This window comes from Hemibagrus wyckioides, linkage group LG07 (assembly GCF_019097595.1).
Source record: "Hemibagrus wyckioides isolate EC202008001 linkage group LG07, SWU_Hwy_1.0, whole genome shotgun sequence".
In the NCBI taxonomy this organism is placed as follows: domain Eukaryota; kingdom Metazoa; phylum Chordata; class Actinopteri; order Siluriformes; family Bagridae; genus Hemibagrus; species Hemibagrus wyckioides.
In genome coordinates this window covers 16,280,935-16,299,460 of record NC_080716.1, presented here as the reverse complement: position 1 = coordinate 16,299,460, position 18,526 = coordinate 16,280,935, and the positions used below count along the sequence as shown (strand labels likewise).

Here is an 18,526-nt window from a genome sequence, read left to right as displayed (position 1 = left end):
GCTTTTCCGGTACATGAGTTGGAACAAACAAAACTAAGGAGGAAGTTTAGCCTGACTGAAAGGTATGTTGACTTCCTGTATTTGAGTTCACAGATTGGTGGGCCCAGGAGTGGTGTTCTTTTTTTTTTACTGTTTCTTGTGTTTTTTTATAGCTTGTGATTATGGGCATGGCTTGGAATCTGACTATTAAATTGTGCATTCATTGAGAGCTTCCCAAGGGTTTCAAACATTGTGCATTGTGCAATAATCTCCAATTCAACATTAAGCTATTAATGATAACTCTTTTTTTTTTTTTGGACTTTAGGGACTACACTCAATGTAGAAGAGATTCAAGATCAGGAGAGGTTACTGTGGGTAGGGGATTTCAGTGTCAGTGGAACAACAGACTATGTGGTTTCAACAACGAGGATCAACCCATCATGTCATCCAACCTTACAAACCGCACCATGTCTGAAAATGATATCCGTATGGAGACCAAGTGTCTTCGTAGCCATGGTGCAGCTGCTACGAATAATAGCAGAATGTCTTCGTCCATCGTCAGGGAACTGGATGAGAACGTTGTATCTGTAGTTGAGACAAAGAAGAAAAAAGGGCCTCCTCCTCCTCGGCCACCACCCCCAAAATGGGAGCAGTTCCATAAGAGAAGGGCATCTCACCACAGTCTCTTCTCTTCCCAAACTTCCTCTTCTTCCCAGCTCCAAACATACACACCCTGTCCATCCACTGCCCAGGAAATGACTCGTCAGAGGTCCTACAGCCTTCCTCCAAGAGATGATACAATAAGTCATCAAGCTCCGCTAAACCCTACCTTAAATAACAGAGCTTTCAAACCTGTGGCCCTGCCTCCAAAAGAACGAGACACTACCAGGATTCAACACTACGATACAAACAGTTCAGGAGACACACCAACATCCTTGAATGAGTCAAACCAAAGGTATGCTTTCTGTAAAGGATAATAGGGAATGTAAGTAACAATGGCTGTAAGGTGGCCTACAATGAGAACAAAAAGTTCACACTGTAGCAATGAAAACAACTTAAATGATAAGGCAGAATAGGGTATTTGACAGACTTTGTTGGCTATATTTATGTGTTAGAAGATGAACTCAATTTCTTTTAAGCACCGTAGCCGTCCCTGCCATTGTCATTGCTTAAGGACCCAATTATTTGTGATGCTGCTTTGTGATTGCTCTCATCTCATATCACATTTATGATTTCTTTTGATATATGACCTCACTTTTATCTCAATCCTCTGTTACTTTTCAGACTTTCTGAGCAAAGCTTTGCCCAGCCTTCAGATCAGTACAGACCAGCTGTGGTGAAACCAGTCATTTATAAGCATAGAGCAGAGTGGGACTTGACTTCTCCTCACAACTACACAGTGAGTAGCAATGTTAACATATCATCGGTCCCGGGTCCTACTTTGGAGAATGGCTCTTGCTCTGGACCTGTCAATCCTGAGTCCTACTTCACAGTGAACTACAACCACCAGCAGCATTTACAGAATCAGCTTCAACAAATCTGCATGCCTGTCACCACAGTCAAGACTCTGGAACCTTCTACCCAAAGTGCACCTCCCAGTGAGGATCAAGGCTTGCCCTTTGAGACAGACATAGATGAGTTCCGTGAGAACGAGGGAACATCAGTGGAGCAGCAAAGGCGAACAGAAGACAGGATAGAGATGCAGTGTTTTGCTCAGCCAGTGACGGTGCTGGAGACAGATATTGACACTGTGACTGACGAAGAGGCTCCATCATCAGGGATGAGGAGAGGGCAAAGAGCATCCATTGTGGACTCTTTAATGGAAGAGGATTGTGGCAGAGCTGGAAAGGAGCTCATGGGAGAGCTGTTCCCTCACTATGCAGGAAATGGAGCAGAAGGCTGGCGAGGAGGCAATATAGTTAGTGGAGACATGGTAGAGAGGTATGACCTGTTTTAAGACATATTATCTGCCATTCTAAATGTGCAGTTTGTAATGGGAACAGTAAGCTTTGCAGTATTTTCATTCGTTGGTTGAATGTTTATTGCCACAGGTCTTCTAGACAGAGTCCATCATTACCACAGGGCTCTTCCTCTACCAGTCACAGAGGATCCACCAACAAAACTCAACTCCTTAATAAGATGCCAAATTTCATGGAGACAAAAGAGGAGGATGAAGAGCTTAATTACAAGGTTTGGGCTTATTTGTATAGGTTTCATCTATGTTTTTGGTTAGCTGACTAATAAATACAGAGTGTCTATCTCACTTATCCTTTTGTGAGGGCTCCTTCATTTCTGAACTGCAGTTTTCCATACTACTTGCAGAGGCAGCTGATGGAAAGCTTGCGCAAGAAGCTGGGTGTGTTGCGGGAAGCCCAAAGAGGTTTGCAGGAGGACATTAGAGCCAACGCTCAGCTCGGTGAGGAGGTGGAAAGCCTGGTGTTGGCCGTCTGCAAGCCAAATGAGGTGGACAAGTTCCGTATGTTTATTGGAGACCTGGACAAAGTGACGAGTCTTCTGTTATCGCTCTCCGGCAGGCTGCTCAGAGTGGAGAGTGCTCTGGATTGCCTGGACCCAGAATCAGGCCATCGTGAGAGGGTATGTTGTGGGTGGGAGAAGAAATAATATACATGCGTCATATGTTTCTGCTTGTCTCTTTCTCCGGATTCTGTGTTTTCCAGATTCTTGTGCCGCTGGGATGTGCTTCTGAGTTTACTTTCATAGCTCAGTATCCATGATTCACTATTTCTTTTAATGCTTTTATCTTATGTTACTGTAGCTCCCCCTGTTGGACAAGAAGAAGCAGCTCCTTGCACAGCTGGCTGAGGCTCAGGAGCTGAAGGAGCATGTGGACCGGAGGGAGGAGGCCGTGGGCAGGGTGCTGAGTCGCTGCCTGACTCCAGAACAACTGCGTGATTACAGCCATTTTGTGAAGATGAAGGCAGCACTGCTGGTTGAACAGCGGCAGCTGGACGACAAAATCCGGCTAGGGGAAGAACAGCTCAGAGGCCTGAAGGAGAGTCTCGGCCTGGGATACGGCCCTTACTGAAACTGGAACTGGAAGTAAAGTACAGGAAGTTTGCGTGTGTGTACATGCACATGAGTGGGGCACACATGAGTTTCTAATAAATAATTGTTTGATTGTATATGAGCGTTATAAAAAACCTGCATAGTGACAGTCAGAGGCGACTTGAGAAGCACAAGCACAGTGAATTGATCAGCTGTAGTATCAGCTGATGCATGGTGGCAACTTTTCGCCACTCCTTTATATAGAAGCAATGCTCACTGTTTGTTGAGAAATCAGTAAGACTAAGCATTAAATGACCTCAAAATCCTACTCTAAGCCACATAATGCTGTGTGTTCGTACGTTTGTGTGTGCATGTGTATGTGCATCTCATTATCAACTGAACACCTGTCCATGCACTGCTATTTATTTATTTATATCTCTCAGCAAAATCCGAGAAAGAACTGAACAGTAGCATTTCGTTTACTGGAGTTTCAGCAAATTTTCACTAAAATCTTTTGGCCTTATAATCACGTTACATTTTATCAGTTGCTCGAAGGATTCCTGTTCGAAAATGTACCATAGGATCAGGAATAGTGTTAAGCTGTCACATCACTGTACAGCATTCTGTTAACTGGAATTCAAACCATCTTCTGAAGATATCCATCTTTTCTTACTTCAGTCAGGTTAGAGCGATCCGTGTGCATCTGTTGTTCTGTGGCTATTGGTGTTCCGTTCAGGTCCACTTATTCAGGCACTGAAGGCATATACGTGCCTTCATATATTCCATTACACTAAGTGCTTCACTGCATTTTTCTCAAGTGATATCGGACTTTTCGACACCAAAGATTACTTTCATCTCTTAACTCTTGAACAGAAGTATGGTGCTTATTTTGGAGAACTACATGCAGTAGCCTAGTCTTTAAAGGAAATTCTTGCTGTAGCTGTGTTTATTCAGTGCAGCTGTGTTTAACGTTTTGATCACTTAAAACAGTTCCTACATTCCTTGTATTTAATGCTCACGCCTGCAGTGGTGCAAATGTCACGTGTAATATAATGCATCGTTTTTGTTTCTGAGTGAGCAAACTGCCTTTTTAATATCCTTATCCTCTTTAGAGGAAAGAATGCTGCTTTATTTGAACATTTAATGTGTTTTCAACCAACACTAAAACAATCTAATGTTGGGATTTTTCTTTTTTTGTTCTTCAGAACTGCCTTTTAATTTTTAAAGAGTGCCAAAGATGAATGTGCATTTGTTACACAGCTAGAAAACTATGTTCATGTATACTTTTTTTTTACCCAATGTATATACTGCCTCCTTCTGTGCTCTTTGTTTTTTTTGTATCATACTTCCTTCACGCTGGAAAATATTTGGTTGAAGTATAAGTGCTCGATTTCCCTATTTTTTTGTTTGTTTGTTAAAAATCCAGTGCGGAATGTGTACTATTGATTATAGAATATAAATATTTTAAGCTATGTGTGGTGTTTATTATTATTATTTTTATTATTATTCCAAGTCAGCCCCCCCCACACCTATTTACACAAGCTGAAGCATTTAAAAGGCATTCCGATGTTTTCTAGTTACCTCATCCTGACATTTGAAATCAGGAACATTACAAATTTTAATACGGATATTTCTAGGAAAAAAAAAAAAAAAAACTGGCCATTTTAATAGGAACCACTCTGTCATGTAATTCTAATCAATCATGTGGTAGCATTTTAATGAAAATACCTGTCCAGACCATCAGTTAATGTTCACAAGAAACATCAAAATGGGTAGAATAGTGTGATTTTGTTGGCCTGGTTGTTGCGGTCAGAAGCCGATCACAAGATTCTGATGCATGTATTGAACAATAACTAAAGCTACTGGCCTTTATGAATTTATACATTCCACTGCTGCCACATGACTGGCTGATTAGATAATTGCATGAATGTGCAGAGGTCCCAGTGTTCCCATTAACGTGTGTGTACACATTTGAGTGTGTCTTTGCAGTTATTTTCCATTTGTAAATATTGCTTCTTATCTGCTGTAAAATAGTACAGTATTTTCTTTCAGACATTTTATTCAAGACTGCGGGAGACCTAAGGTGAAAATCCCTTTAATAAAACTCATGAAACGCAGCATAACAAACAAACAAAAAACCAAAAAAAAAAAAAAAACAGTAACTAAAAGCAAGTTGATAACATTTACAACCACAAAGGAAAACAAAAAACTGTACAACCCTAATGCTGGATCACTGCTTACTTTTACTCATTCATTAATTCATTAGGGGGCTTCATGATAAGAGGAAAATTTTGTGATGTTCATTGTACATTTTCCGCAATACCATGGTGTCACCATCACACAGAGATGCATGAATAATCGTGGCCTTTTCTCTGGTGTATTCTCCACCATGGTACTGAAGTTGCACATTTATTTGTACAGGATGTCATAATGACCTGGTCGATAGAGGAGGAAGATGCGTGGCTCGCTGCCCTCTGGGAAAATGTGGTTAACTGTGCCACCCTCTGCTCGGTCCATGTATTCCACCAATATGGACACATTCAATGCCTGTGCTAAGGCTATGATGTGGATGTGGTCACTTTCTTTGGACATTGGCTCCACCTCCTGTAAACAGAAACATTACACATTAGTCCTGAAGCTGGTTTGAACACCTGTTTATTTTCTTGAGCTTCATCTGTTCCTCTAAATCCTATATCTGTAAAAGACTCCTAGTGTCCTACCTGCTGGCAGAATTCTTTGACCGAACGTCCTCCCTCTATGAAGTGCTGGAAGAAAGCATGCTCTCTCTGCAGATAGCCAGAGGTGAGCAGTCGCAAGTAAACCACAACATAGTCTGACACACTCTGGTCATTAAAGGAGCTCAACAGCTCTCCGAGGGCTGGCTGCTTCTCACACAGCTCAATCAGGTCCATGAACTAATGAAATCAACACCAGCACACATCAGGATTTGCAAATGACAGGAGCATGCAGACAGATCCTTTGTGTTTCTACTCACTGTGTTGTGAAAGTCTTCAATAGTGAACTCGGTAAAGCCCTGGTTCACAAGGTCCAGTTTGCTCTTTGCTGCCACTGCTTTAAACCTACAACAGTCACATGTATATATGATCAGCAATTCATAGGACAAATTTAGCAATTATGTAGAATATGTATTCAAATTGAAATCTAATATATATTATGCTGACAGATTATTAGGTACAACCTTGTGGCTAAACCCGCTGACCATTTACAGGGTTTAAAAGTCCACCCTGTAATTGTACAATTTTACACAATAGCTAAACTTTTCCCATGGACACTATCTGTCTATTCTTCCAGTGTCCATTTTTCATAACAATGATGGTTTCATTCTTTCTTAATGCTGACCTTGGAGTACACTGCATATTTTAGTGGTTTCCATGTGCTAACACACCCATGGACACTCAGGAAGGTTTGATTAGTTTAATCATGCGTGTTAAGAAAGCAGCAAAAGGTGCAGGACAGTGTATGCCTCTGGACCATTGTTGGGAACCTGTACCCTCATGGATATACAGGGCAGTTAACAAATTGAGTACTAACAAAGTGCAAATACTGTATATGGCAGAGGAACCTGATAAAAATGGCAAAAATGTGTAAAGTGTACGGTAGTTAAATCCTGCACAACCGTAGTCACAGGACTTATTTCTGTCAGGTTATGGTTTTCCAAACACACTTAAACATTTACAATAAAAAAGGCTTACTTCTGTAGCTCTTTGCCATCATCCAGTAGTGACTCCAAATGTGAAAAGCCGAAAGCTCTGTAGAAACAATTTCCATCCGGTCGCGTCTTCCGGATATATGAATATTTTTTATGAAGATCCTGTAGGAGTAACATTGGAAAAAACTTTGAAACTGCACTATTTCTTATATGGTCCTTATTTTAACACTCTCTCCCATTTTTAGTCCCCTGTTACATGATAGCCACAAACTGGTAAAGATGAGCAATAATGTGCTTCATCTAAAACAAATGCACTTCTGCCACTTCATCTTTTCAGATGGCTGCTCATTGTAGGTCACAAGGCAGCTGAATGCACTAGGAGGAAAGTGCCAACTGCTTTGTTTCACATACGTCAGCTCACAGATGCCCACAATAGCTTAGCTTCATAATGATTGACAAGGGGTAGTGTGATGCCATCCCAGTCACGCACCAAACATGGCCAGTTTTACTCTCCTGGACTCCCAGCTATGGCTGGCCGTGGCATCATCGGGATTCAAACATTATAATGTGGCACATGCTTTTTTTGTTTTTTGTTGTTGTGCCACTTGGGAGCAACTCTTAATTTCAAACCAAGATAAAGATATGACAAAAAAAAATGGCATAAAGTAGAATCAAATACAGTTTTAAATATTATTACAGATTATAACAAAATGTAGACATGACGACTTGGTCTTAACCTTGATCTTGAGTTGATAGATTGTGTCCTCTTCAGCATACTCGCTCTGAAGCACAGAGAGATCCTGTCTGTCAGACACTAAGGGGATACTAATGGCTATCTGTCTCAAAACACACACACACACACACACACACATCAAGTGAGTGCATTAAATGGAAAGAGGATATACTGTACATTATCACCAAATTTTATACTGAACAAATTCACCATACACATCGGTTAGTAAAATCTCTGAGTTATTAAATTATGTAATACAGTATGAACAAAACAGACTGCTGTTCAGTTTCTGTCACACTGTCTCCGTGTTATGGAGAGTCTTTATAGTTTCATCAACTTAAGCTCCTGTTAAATGTTACAAGACAATACAAAATGGTACAAGTATTGAAGAAACATGGACAATTACAGTGGAAAATAAAGACTATTTAAACTGATTTCTCTTGTGTAAATGCAAAAAGGTGGATTTTTTTTCCCCTGCAAGACTTAATAAAAAGACCTAACTCACTTCCTGTTGAATTCGGTCTTGCTGTGCCATAATGGCCTCATCATAGGCCAGGCAGTTCACTCCTACCAAAGAAGAAGGAGGAAAAAGGAGAAGATTAATAAGGAGCAAAAACTGGGTCACTTCTGGAAGTTTCTAACAGACTGACTTGACTGAAGGAACTCATCAGGAATATAAGACCAGTTAAGATGCATATTGTGCATCAGGTAATCAGAAAATACTGATCTTTACTGAGGTTTCACAAACTTTTTAACCACAACCAGCAGTGAAGGCCATAATGAAAGAAATGGAATAGACACAAAGACAATATACAGGCACATCTGACAAGTCTTTTCATGTAAATGTAAAAATGTAGAAATAGATATATTCACTAAATAAGTAATAAGTATATTCACTAAACAGTTATGATTTATTCATTTATCATCATATGATAAAAATATGCAATACCAATGCTCAAAACTGCACAAACAAAGAGGAAGTAGTCCGAAAAAACAACAAGGACTAGTAATTATTTCTAGTAAATATGGTAGGATGACGGTACAAAATGAAGAACAAAAATATATGCAGGTGGAACAAAGTATGGTGATCAGGGATTGGTCACTGGGATCAGTAGCATTCAGGAATCGGTCATTTTGAAGAATGATGATCAGACACCCTAGTCACTAGTAACAGTGGTGGTCAGGGAATGTTCACTGAGAACAATGGGGATCAAGGACTGGTCATTTAGAACAATGACGCTCAGGGATTGGTCACTGGGAACAGTGTTGGTCAGGATTGTTTTGTTTACACATTGGTGATGGGTTGACTGACCCGGCTATCCAAACATAAATAACTAGAAACCGTGATAAGAGCTGGAAAATATCAATATAAGGACAGTTGTTAAAGTCTGTTCAAAAGTCTTTAACTTGCCACTAGTCTCTTTTGGAAATAAGTCACTGAAGGGGCATACGACAGCACCAAATCTAGACCACAAACACATGCACTCGCATGTGGTCAAAACTTTTAGGTGAATAACTAATAGTGAAATGATAACTAGGAATAAGAAAAACAGGAACATGAACCTGTATTGTTGTTGTTGTTTGGTATTTTTGCTACTTTCTGCCATTTTTCAGAGTCAATTATGGTTTTCACTTTAGTATACTTTCCAGCTCTGTGAAGTGTCACTATTTATTATACACCGATCAGGCATAACATTTTGACAGGTGAAGTGAATAACACCGATGATCTCCTCATCATGGCACCTGTTAGTGGGTGGGATATATTAGGCAGCAAGTGAACATTTTGTCCTCAAAGTTGATGTGTTAGAAGCAGAAAAATGGGCAAGTGTAAGGATTTTTAGCGAGTTTGCCAAGGGCCAAATTGTGATGGCTAGACGACTGGATCAGAGCATCTCCAAAACTGCAGCTCTTGTGGAGTGTTCCCGGTCTGCAGTGGTCAGTATCTATCAAAAGTGGTCCAAGGAAGGAACAGTGGTGAACCGGCGACAGGGTCATGGGCAGCCAAGGCTCATTGATGTACGTGGGGAGTGAAGCCTGACCCGTGTGATCCGATCCAACAGACGAGCTACTGTTGATCAAATTGCTGAAGACGTTAATGCTGGTTCTGATAGAAAGGTGTCAGAATACACAGTGCATGATGGGTCAGGGCTGTTTTGGCACCAACACAATATTAGTCAGGCGGTCATAATGTTATGCCTGGTCAGTGTACAATGTCTTTTGAGAAGTGGCTCTAAATGCAAACACTAAACTACTTCACAGTTGCTTGAACTTAAATAAGACTTGTATGTTTACTAGTTAAATTTATTAGACACTTATACGAGGCGCATATAGAAGTACAGCATATCAAGTGCGAAAGCACGTTTTCGGGCTTGCACAAAAAGACGACTGTAGTCATATTGTAAGGAGTTCCCAACACTAAAATCACCATTAAATGGCTTTGTGATTGTGTTTAGTACATAAACTGTGTACGGTACAGTTTGAAGCAAAAAAGAGAGGGGGGGGGGGGTGAAGACTTTCGCATTCGTCTGTATGTAAACAAACGAAGTTCACTCAGGATATCGAGGAGGGAGCGAGACGCTTATATAGACACAGACTGCTAGAAAAAAATATATTAATATGGACTGATTTCCAGCAGTCATCATGCTGATCGTTGGCAAATGAAGGTGTTAATGTACTCTACAGTTTGTCCTGCCGCAGATGACCCTAATTTAGACTGCGCCAAAGCATTTAACAAGCTGGACAATGTGCAAAAACATCATCTCCCGCTTGACCACAGTGCTATCAACACCGCTTTCTGCTCTCTAACTACATTATTTTCCCTTCTTGGTTATCCCCTGCTATTTACATTGCGGACAACAAATAAACATTTCATCTTTCACGGAACAGCTTTAGAATTAAAACATTAAAAAGCTAATAACCGCGCTCTCTAAATCCTGCAGACGAAGATGTTTATATATTTCTTAAAAAAAGGTAATGTTTCTTCACTCACCCTCCATCTCTCCCTGTGATGTTTCCTGCTGCTCGTCCGCCATCTTGGATTCACGCTTCTGTTTCCCCTGGCTCTGTGAGAGCGGTTAAATCCCAATCAGCTCCTCGTTGCATCTCAAAGGCCCCTTCATAGTGAATGAAGTGATCGTCACGTAGTGCACTACATAGCCACTAAAGTGTCATTTTAGACTCAGCCACTTCCTGGACTTCCGGGTCAGATTTGTACTGCAGCAACAGACATTGTGATCTCACTATTTTGAGCCTTTTTAGAGTTATTCTCCAGTCTTGTTAAAATGTTGCTGTCAAACAGGGTTTTCTTGTCGTTGAAAAGTTTGAGAAAAGTGTCTCCCCGGCGATGGCATCATACTAGTTTAACAAGTTAGTTAATGGTTTATTGTCTTGTTTTAAAGACACGTGTCGAATAAGACAAGTGGGTTTGTTTTCATTCCAAGTGCATCATTTTGGGTCAAGGTGGAGAGAAATCTGCCATTACTGATATTCAGTGTTTGCTTTTTACCTGTTGTCCTTTCTTATCTGATTGTGAAAATGTGCTAATATTATCCAAGGAGGACTGAATGTCAGTGAAAAAAGGACTAGCAGATTAATAACTGGGCATACTCTGAGTGCCAAAGTTCTCCCAAGGTATCTTGGGTATAGTAAAACGTCTTGCGTTACAACTTCTGCAGTGAGATTACAAGTATATTGTACAATCAAGAGTGCCATGGTATATGAAAATGGCAGTTTTGCTGTGACCTAGTAGGATCTGATCCGATCAGAAGGACGTCTGGCCAGAATATGTCAGTATGATGCAAGATTGCAGTCAAGATTATTTCAAACAGGTGTTCAGTTTTATCCACAAAGCACCAGTGTTGCTGCAGGTTTTCGTTCCAACCAAAGACAAGCCTTCAGAAGACTCTCAGATACCTTGTCTTCTTTGGATTGAGAACACAGCTACACCGACCCTTTGCAGATAAAACTTAACATCCTTGACCTAACTTAAGGCATGCAAAAGGTTGGATGTGGTGACAACAGCTAAATCTGAGCATAACTGTTAATAGAAAATATTTATCGAACATTTAGAAAGAGGAGCACTATTTTTTTTTTTTTACTTTAATACACAGAAATTGGACATTTTGTTGCTCTCACTCAGCTTTATGATAAGGATAAAAAAAATTTTTTGTTGATTATTTGCATTGTAATGTCTATTCACTACACGTGTGCTTGCATTCACAGACGATCTCATTAACAACATGGACAAGAAAGCAACCTGGGACAGATTTTACACAGAAAACAGCAGGAAAGGAACGTTCAAGAACTTTGAGTGGTTCTTTGGTTTTCATTCAGTCAAAGAGTTCATCCTGCCTCAGCTGCAGTCCATGTCTCACAGTCCTGCACCATTACATGTTCTGGATATTGGTTGTGGAACGTCAGCTTTAGGGCCTAGTATCTACACACACTCCCAATGTGCAGTGAAGGTCACATGTGCCGATATCTCCCCAGTGGCAGTGCGGTTAATGCAGGAACATGCTGAAAGCACACCAGTGCAACCCTGCAATCCAGCCTCCACCCTCGTCTTCAGAGAAATGGACTGCACAGAGCTGGAAGGACACTTTGAGCCCAGGAGCTTGGCCTTGATAGTAGACAAAGGTACAACAGATGCACTGGTGAGGTCCAAAGACGGCAGAGTGAAAGCTGGTCAGATTGTACGTCAGTGTCTGACTGTGCTGAGACACCCAGGGAGCTTGCTGCAGTTTTCAGATGAAGATCCTGATGCCAGGTTGCTTTGGCTAGAGAAAGAGAGTCAAGGCTCAGAGGTGACAGCTGATGTATCAGTACATGAAGTTGGAGAATTAAGAGGGGTCACTTACTTCTGTTATCAAATAACTCCTTGTACAACCCAACACTGACACCTTGAACATTATTCTATGTTTTGTGTGACATTTTGCTTTGCAATTGCATTTCTCCGTACATAAAATGACTGTCATTATTCCAGTGATTTGTTTTATTTTTTACCATAACCACTGTGTGCACAATGCAACTGGCAGATCAGATAGTGTAAATCTTAAACATTGCTTTATTGAATGCAGATACATTAGCATTATAGTACAGGTAACATTTTTATTTGTAACTTGCAGAAGTGCCAAGTTTAAAAACAACAACAAAATCCCTCTGCAAAAATCTAATATAAACCTATACAATATTTTGACAGGCTACAAAAGAGCCAATATTATCCATACAAAGCAGGGTTGAGGGATATATGGCATATAAAATACAAAAAAAAAATTAAAAAAAATACAATGGTGTCCATGTAAAATACCACCAATAAAAGCCTGGGATGATTAACACCACCAACAATGAAGCAATAACAGTAAGGTTTTTAAAAAGTAAATAATGTTTTGTAAGAGGGAGTCACAATGGCACATTATAAAAAGTGAAAAAGTTTACATTTTTATAGCTTACTTTAAACAAAAGAACCACGTTTCTTCCAAAGCGGTTTTACATTTAGTTCCATCTGACGAAAGATTTGAAGAACATCAGTATGTTTCAGCCATCAAATCACAAAGTTGCTTGTTTTCAGTATCTAGGATTATGCCGAGTGTATGGGTTATACTGGTGCTTCGTGTGTTTTTGCTTCATCACAAAGTTGTTCCCTGGCCAGGAGGGGGCAGCAGGAGCAGTTCTGCCATTACCATCACAGCGGATGTTGTAGTTCCCACCTTGAACCAAAAATGAGAAAACTCATGCTGAGTAACACAGAGCATCATGTAACAGTTCTATAATCATAAACCCATAAATAAAAGATAAAGCACTAGAAGACAAATGAGAGTGATGGTAAAGCTTATAAATCTGGCCCTTACCACGATCACTTGTTTTGTTCTCAAAGCTGAAGTAACTAGTGCTGAACTGAGAGAGTGTAGGTAAACTATCTTCATAAAAATGGGGTCCAAAGCCATCATACTGCAGCTGTTGTTGCCAAGATGGTGCTGAAAAGATATGTGTTAATAAGGTATACTCAACTTTCATTCGGATTACGGTCACTCACTGGATCTAGCTAAATTTATTGTAACTTTCTTTTATGTTTAGTAGTAGTAGGCTACTGACAGTTATAAATGAAGCCATTAGATCCCATGTAAAAGCTATGTCTGCATGTTGTAATACACCGATCAGGCATAACATTATGACCACCTGCCTAATTATGTTGGTCTCCCTTTTGCTGCCAAAACAGCTCTGATCAGTCATGCACCCACATGACACCTTTCTATCAGAACCAGCACAAATGTTTTCCTGTCTAGCAGATACTTTGTAACCACTTAAATCTTATGTTATTTGGAAACTGCACAACCAGTTTGTTTGCACTACCCGGAGTCAGGCGAGACTACAGTAGTAGACTTTATGTTTAGCAACAATATTCAGGTGCTAGCGAAACTGTCCAAGATAAACCACATTAGAGCTGTATATACAGGCAAGGGAATGGTAATAAGATTCAGAATTTTACCTCCATAATGACCAGAATCTCTCATGGATCCTGCTGGCTTGTAGTAGCTTTCACTTGGAGTCTGCTTGTAATCCAGCAACCATGTCTTACTCTGATCTACAAAATAAAGATTACTGATAAAAAACCTGACAGTAACAATTTACAATTAGACTGCTAAGTGTAAAAAACTATTTTACAGTTATGTGTCTGTAGTGTGAGAAAATGTAAATTGATATTCAAGGCCCTCTAACGTAGACAAACTTTAACTTGCCTTAAAGTTGCATATTTGAACAAAATGGTGTCCGTGAATTTTGTTCAGGTTACACATTACTTTCATGCTCAATATCAGCCATGAATTAGGGCTGTGTTGCTCAATAAACATAATTAAACTGCAACATTGGTGAGCCTAACTAGAGAATTTGCTTGCCTCTGGATAGCACTAGACAAGCTAGGCTCAACTATAGCCAAGAATGTGGGGACATACTGATTCAGCTATTTATATTTCATGCCATTTATCCTTTATTAGCGACATTCACATTAACCACTCACCATCCACTTTATCAGAAATGTTAATATATCACCTAATTTTCTAATTAGCTAATCATGTGGCTATGACAACCGTGATAAGCATCTCAACATACACAAACTTTAAGGTGGACAAGCTATAATAACAGATTTTTATAATAAAAAAAAAATTCTATTCTTGAACCTGCGCCCCTGATCGTGTTCTTGGCTGACAGAAATGGAACCTTATTTGATCTGCTTTTGCAGCCCATCTACCTCAAAGTTCGAAGTGTTGTGTGTTCCAAGATACTTATGAGTTATTACAGACTTTATCAGCTCAAACCGGTCCCATCATTTTCCTCTGATTTCTCTCAACAACAAGGTGTTTGAGCCTACACACCCTCCACTCACAGAATGGCTTTTTTTCGTTCTTCACACCATTTTGTGGAAACTCTACAGACTGTTGTGTGTAAAAATCCCAGATCAGTAGTTTATGAAATGCTCAAACCAGCCCATCTGGCACCAGAAACCATGCTATGGTTAAAGTCGTCGAAATCTTTCTTCATTCTGATGCATGATGTGAAGATTCATGGAAGCTCTTGACCTGTATCTGCATTGTGTTTATGCACAAGCAGGTGTACAGGTGTCCCTATTAAAGGGACTGGCGAGTGTATTATGCAATGTAAATGCAGTTTCTCTTTTTAAAGTAAAACAAACCTGTTTTGAATCCAAATGATTATGGTTTCAATAGGACCATGAAATATGTCGCAAGAGTCTTAGAGGTTTATTTAACTTACCTGGGGCTACAGGGTTGGGCAGCTCTACACCCCAGGCCTGAGCAGCATGAGCCAGCAGCAAGCATGTGATCTGACGATGAGCGAAAGCATTCCAGTGAATCCCATCATTTATGCGGTGCTGGAGGCTAAACCGGAAGACAAAGTGAAGGTCTAGAACGTCTAGCCCGTATGCATCTGCCAGCGTTGCACCATAGAAGTTTGCCTCAATCACATCATAGCGAAGAGTCGGGCCCATATCCTTAATCTGAAATGTGTGAAGATGGAATATTTACTAATCTGAATGAATCAACCACATAGTCACAGGCTCCGTGGACTAATCTTCTCTTTTGCCCAATTTATTGAGAACTAACCTACCTCAGGCACCAGAAATCCTCCAGTGATCCTCTTGCCCAGAGGCATAGTCATGTTCCAAACCACAAGACTTTCCTCTGGCAGAACAGCCTTCAGCTCCATAAAGAACTTATTTAGGTTCTCCTTGTACTCTGGGACCCAATTACGATTGTATCTGAGCAACAAAACAATATGCACATAATACAGAGACGATTATACTCCTCAGTGTTTGGGTCAGTAGGTTGTGTGTAGGTTTAGACGGTACACCTCAGCTGTTACCTTGATACATCCCAAACACAGGAGTTGACTATGACCACATCTGGCTTCAGATCATGTTTGAAGTCAGCAAGGATGCTCTTCATGTAGTGAGAGAAGACCCGTGTGATGAAGTAGAACCGGACCAGATGATGGTCCGTACGATACTGACGAACCTCTCGGTACTCTGTGCCATTGTTCATATGACCTAGTCTTCCACCCTCTACTAGACAGTCTTGTTCAAAGGACAGCTCTCCCTTGATGAGAGAGTTGAGAAAAAACATTTTTTAGCATTATGGACAGTTAGTCATTTGACAAATGTTCTTATTTAAAGCAATGTAGACTGTATAGTTAAGCACACACTGAAATCATAAATGGTAACGAAGTAAAATAGATATTTTGTCTGGTAGATCTGCCATGTTCTATGTGAATGAAATACTTATTCATTTAAAAGACAGGGTCTGACCAAGGCATTTACACATCCATGCACATGGCTATGATTAATCACAACCCAATGTGCCAAAAACAATACTGAACATCCAAATGATACCTCAATTAATTCACTTTGATGAAATCTACATACTATATGGCCAAAGTTATTAAGACACCTGAGAATCATTCCCATTTGGGCTTTCTCCTTTTATCAAACAGCTAGCAACAAACAATTTGTAAAGGAGGTTTTCCACTCACTGGAACTAAGGGGCTCAAATGTGTTCCAGTATAACAAAACCCTTGTGTACAAAGTGAGCTCCATAAAGACATGGTCTACCAAGGCTGGAGTGGAAGAACTCGAATGGCCTGCACACACACTTTATTGCCAAAAGTTTTGGGACACCCCTCCAAATCATTGAATTCTGGTGTTGTGTTTCAGGTGTTGGGCTTGGCCTCTTAGTTCCAGTGAAAGGAACTCTTAATGCTTCAGCTTCATACCAAGACATTTTGGACAGTTTTTTGTGGGAACAGTTTGGGGATGACCCCTTCCTGTTCCAACATGACTACACACCAGTGCACAAAGCAAGGTCCATAAAGACATGGATGAGTGAGTTTGGTGTGGAGGAACTTGACTGACCTGCACAGAGTCCTGACCTCAACCTGATAGAACACCTTTGGGATGAATTAGAGTGGAGACTGTGAGCCAGACCAAAACTGGGACGTCTGCCTTTACCTGCACATGAATGTAATATGGAGTTGTCCCGCCCTCTGCAGCTATAACAGCTTAAATTCTTCTGGGTAGCCTTTCCACAAGGTTTAGGAGTGTGTTTATGAGAATCTTTGACCATTCCTCTAAAAGCATATTTCCACTGATATTAGATGAGAAGGCCTGGCTCACAGTCTCCGCTCTAATTCATCCCAAAGGTGTTCTATCGGGTTGAGGTCAGGACTCAGTCAAGTTCCTCCACACCAAACTCACTCATCCGTGTCTTTATAGACCTTGCTTTGTGCACTGGTGTGCAGTCATGTTGGAACAGGAAGGGGTCATCCCCAAACTGTTCCCACAAAGTTGGGAGCATGAAATTGTCCAAAATGTCTTGGTATACTGAAGCATTAAGAGTTCCTTTCACTGGAACTAAGGGGCCAAGTCCAAACCCTGAAAAATTCAATGATTTGGAGGGGTGTCCCAAAACCTTTGGCAATATAGTGTAGTGTCTCCAAAATCCAACAGAAATCTTTCAGACGATTGAAGGTTATTATAATAGCAAAAGGTAACTAAATTTGTAATGGGATGTTAAAAAAAATGACATATGCATGTGATGGTCAGGTGTTTTATTACTTTTGGTCATACTGTGTATTTCCAAACCTCCACTTAATAACAAAAAAAAAAAACCAAACTATATTTAGGTCCCTATTAGAAAATAACAGAAAGGTTAACCTCGAGGCATGCAACTAAAGCTGGCTTTATTCAAATACAGAAGAGTGACTACACCGTGTGTAAAATAAAAAATAATCATACCTTGCTTTTGAGCTGGGAAAATGACAGATACGAGTCTCTTTGCAAAAGCAACACCAAGTCTTTGTACACAGATCGCTGAACTAGAAGAGAAAACAAAAACGATTACCAGCAGCTAGATCACGGTGTACTGGTGTTCAGGGTTAATACTCACTGGAGTCTCCCAGTACGACAATAAACTTGTTATGGAGAAGTTGACTAGCTTGACGATGAGATACAGTCCTCACACAGGCCTCTCGCATCTTTCCTGCTAATTTAGCTGTAGTTTTAAATCAGTAAGATAACTTGGCGTAAAATGAACCGAAGATGTCTGCAAAGTGATTTTCCCTCCCCAGTTCTAAGAGCTGCAGCTGCTCAAGTCCATGCAGATTTAACGGCCTCCAAACTAACGCTATTCTAATGGCGCCCTTTAGATGTAATGAAAAAACCGAATTAGTCAACTGTGTGAATGATATTTATCAATTGTGGAATTAAATAACTCAGTAAATATGGACCTAAACCTTCACCTAACACTTTAAATGAGGCTGATTAAATCCCGCAGATTTCCAACAGAGAGCGTTATTTATTCTCTGCCTGGTGTCTCGTCTGTTCAGACGGACAGACACTACAGGATCAGGGCTTTTACTAAATGGTTCAAAATGCAACTATAAAATCTAAACTCATGAACAAAATCATGATATATGATATACCACACCCATTTAGGCTAATAAAGAGTTTTAAAAATGTGTCTTAGCATTATTTTTTCTTAAGTCACATAAATGCACATACAACAATATAAACACAATAAATTTCACAATATGAATGACATCATTTGTTTAACTGAAATTTTTTACTGAATTCT

General features: G+C 40.2%; 4 protein-coding genes across 9 annotated transcripts in view; 2 read left to right on the top strand and 2 right to left on the bottom strand.

The window, feature by feature from the left end:
• The window catches only part of shroom4 (shroom family member 4), a 35,275-nt gene extending 30,818 nt beyond the window's left edge, over window positions 1-4,457 (top strand). For all 4 annotated transcript variants that reach the window (XM_058394118.1, XM_058394120.1, XM_058394119.1 and 1 more), the window contains 6 exons: window positions 1-62; window positions 305-934; window positions 1,264-1,920; window positions 2,031-2,169; window positions 2,302-2,574; window positions 2,756-4,457. In XM_058394118.1, the coding sequence (XP_058250101.1) occupies window positions 1-62; window positions 305-934; window positions 1,264-1,920; window positions 2,031-2,169; window positions 2,302-2,574; window positions 2,756-3,025 (2,031 nt within the window). In that variant the 3' untranslated portion in view covers window positions 3,026-4,457. The remainder of the gene's footprint in view (window positions 63-304; window positions 935-1,263; window positions 1,921-2,030; window positions 2,170-2,301; window positions 2,575-2,755) is intronic.
• A 607-nt stretch (window positions 4,458-5,064) lies between these two features.
• otub1b (OTU deubiquitinase, ubiquitin aldehyde binding 1b) lies at window positions 5,065-10,478 on the bottom strand. The gene is made up of 7 exons (XM_058394127.1): window positions 10,378-10,478; window positions 7,894-7,955; window positions 7,393-7,491; window positions 6,699-6,817; window positions 5,981-6,065; window positions 5,706-5,900; window positions 5,065-5,589 (listed from the first exon to the last, which is right to left on the bottom strand). The coding sequence occupies exons 1-7, from the start codon at window positions 10,418-10,420 to the stop codon at window positions 5,395-5,397; spliced, it is 798 nt and encodes a 265-aa protein (XP_058250110.1). The 5' UTR covers window positions 10,421-10,478; the 3' UTR covers window positions 5,065-5,394.
• An 86-nt stretch (window positions 10,479-10,564) lies between these two features.
• cskmt (citrate synthase lysine methyltransferase) lies at window positions 10,565-12,368 on the top strand. Of its 3 annotated transcripts, none has more exons than XM_058394128.1 (2): window positions 10,565-10,754; window positions 11,610-12,368. In XM_058394128.1, exons 1-2 carry the CDS (start codon window positions 10,670-10,672, stop codon window positions 12,281-12,283), a joined length of 759 nt encoding a protein of 252 aa, XP_058250111.1. In that variant the 5' UTR covers window positions 10,565-10,669; the 3' UTR covers window positions 12,284-12,368. The 3 variants fall into 3 exon arrangements, with proteins under 3 accessions (XP_058250111.1, XP_058250113.1, XP_058250112.1); XM_058394130.1 differs by having other exon boundaries at window positions 10,614-10,806; XM_058394129.1 differs by having other exon boundaries at window positions 10,614-11,173.
• Window positions 12,369-12,883: 515 nt separating this feature from the next.
• On the bottom strand, window positions 12,884-18,343 carry fam113 (family with sequence similarity 113). Its single transcript, XM_058394125.1, has 8 exons — window positions 17,840-18,343; window positions 17,689-17,768; window positions 15,762-15,994; window positions 15,507-15,657; window positions 15,153-15,396; window positions 13,873-13,968; window positions 13,235-13,360; window positions 12,884-13,093 (listed from the first exon to the last, which is right to left on the bottom strand). The coding sequence occupies exons 1-8, from the start codon at window positions 17,925-17,927 to the stop codon at window positions 12,951-12,953; spliced, it is 1,161 nt and encodes a 386-aa protein (XP_058250108.1). The 5' UTR covers window positions 17,928-18,343; the 3' UTR covers window positions 12,884-12,950.
• Window positions 18,344-18,526: the final 183 nt, after the last annotated feature.

What these genes read in the sequence shown, in the direction of transcription:
- cskmt (XM_058394128.1), top strand. Translation starts at nt 10,670, where the DNA reads ATGTTGCTGTCAAACAGGGTTTTCTTGTCGTTGAAAAGTTTGAGAAAA. An exon ending in GCATCATACTAGTTTAACAA is followed by an intron (nt 10,755 to 11,609) that starts GTTAGTTAATGG and finishes TTGCATTCACAG; the next exon opens with ACGATCTCATTAACAACATG.
- fam113 (XM_058394125.1), bottom strand. Translation starts at nt 17,927, where the DNA reads ATGCGAGAGGCCTGTGTGAGGACTGTATCTCATCGTCAAGCTAGTCAA. An exon ending in GAGGATTTCTGGTGCCTGAG is followed by an intron (nt 15,397 to 15,506) that starts GTAGGTTAGTTC and finishes CACACATTTCAG; the next exon opens with ATTAAGGATATGGGCCCGAC. An exon ending in AGATTCTGGTCATTATGGAG is followed by an intron (nt 13,361 to 13,872) that starts GTAAAATTCTGA and finishes ATATCTTTTCAG; the next exon opens with CACCATCTTGGCAACAACAG.
- otub1b (XM_058394127.1), bottom strand. Translation starts at nt 10,420, where the DNA reads ATGGCGGACGAGCAGCAGGAAACATCACAGGGAGAGATGGAGG. An exon ending in GATGGCAAAGAGCTACAGAA is followed by an intron (nt 6,066 to 6,698) that starts GTAAGCCTTTTT and finishes TGACTGTTGTAG; the next exon opens with GTTTAAAGCAGTGGCAGCAA. An exon ending in TTGAAGACTTTCACAACACA is followed by an intron (nt 5,901 to 5,980) that starts GTGAGTAGAAAC and finishes TGATTTCATTAG; the next exon opens with TTCATGGACCTGATTGAGCT.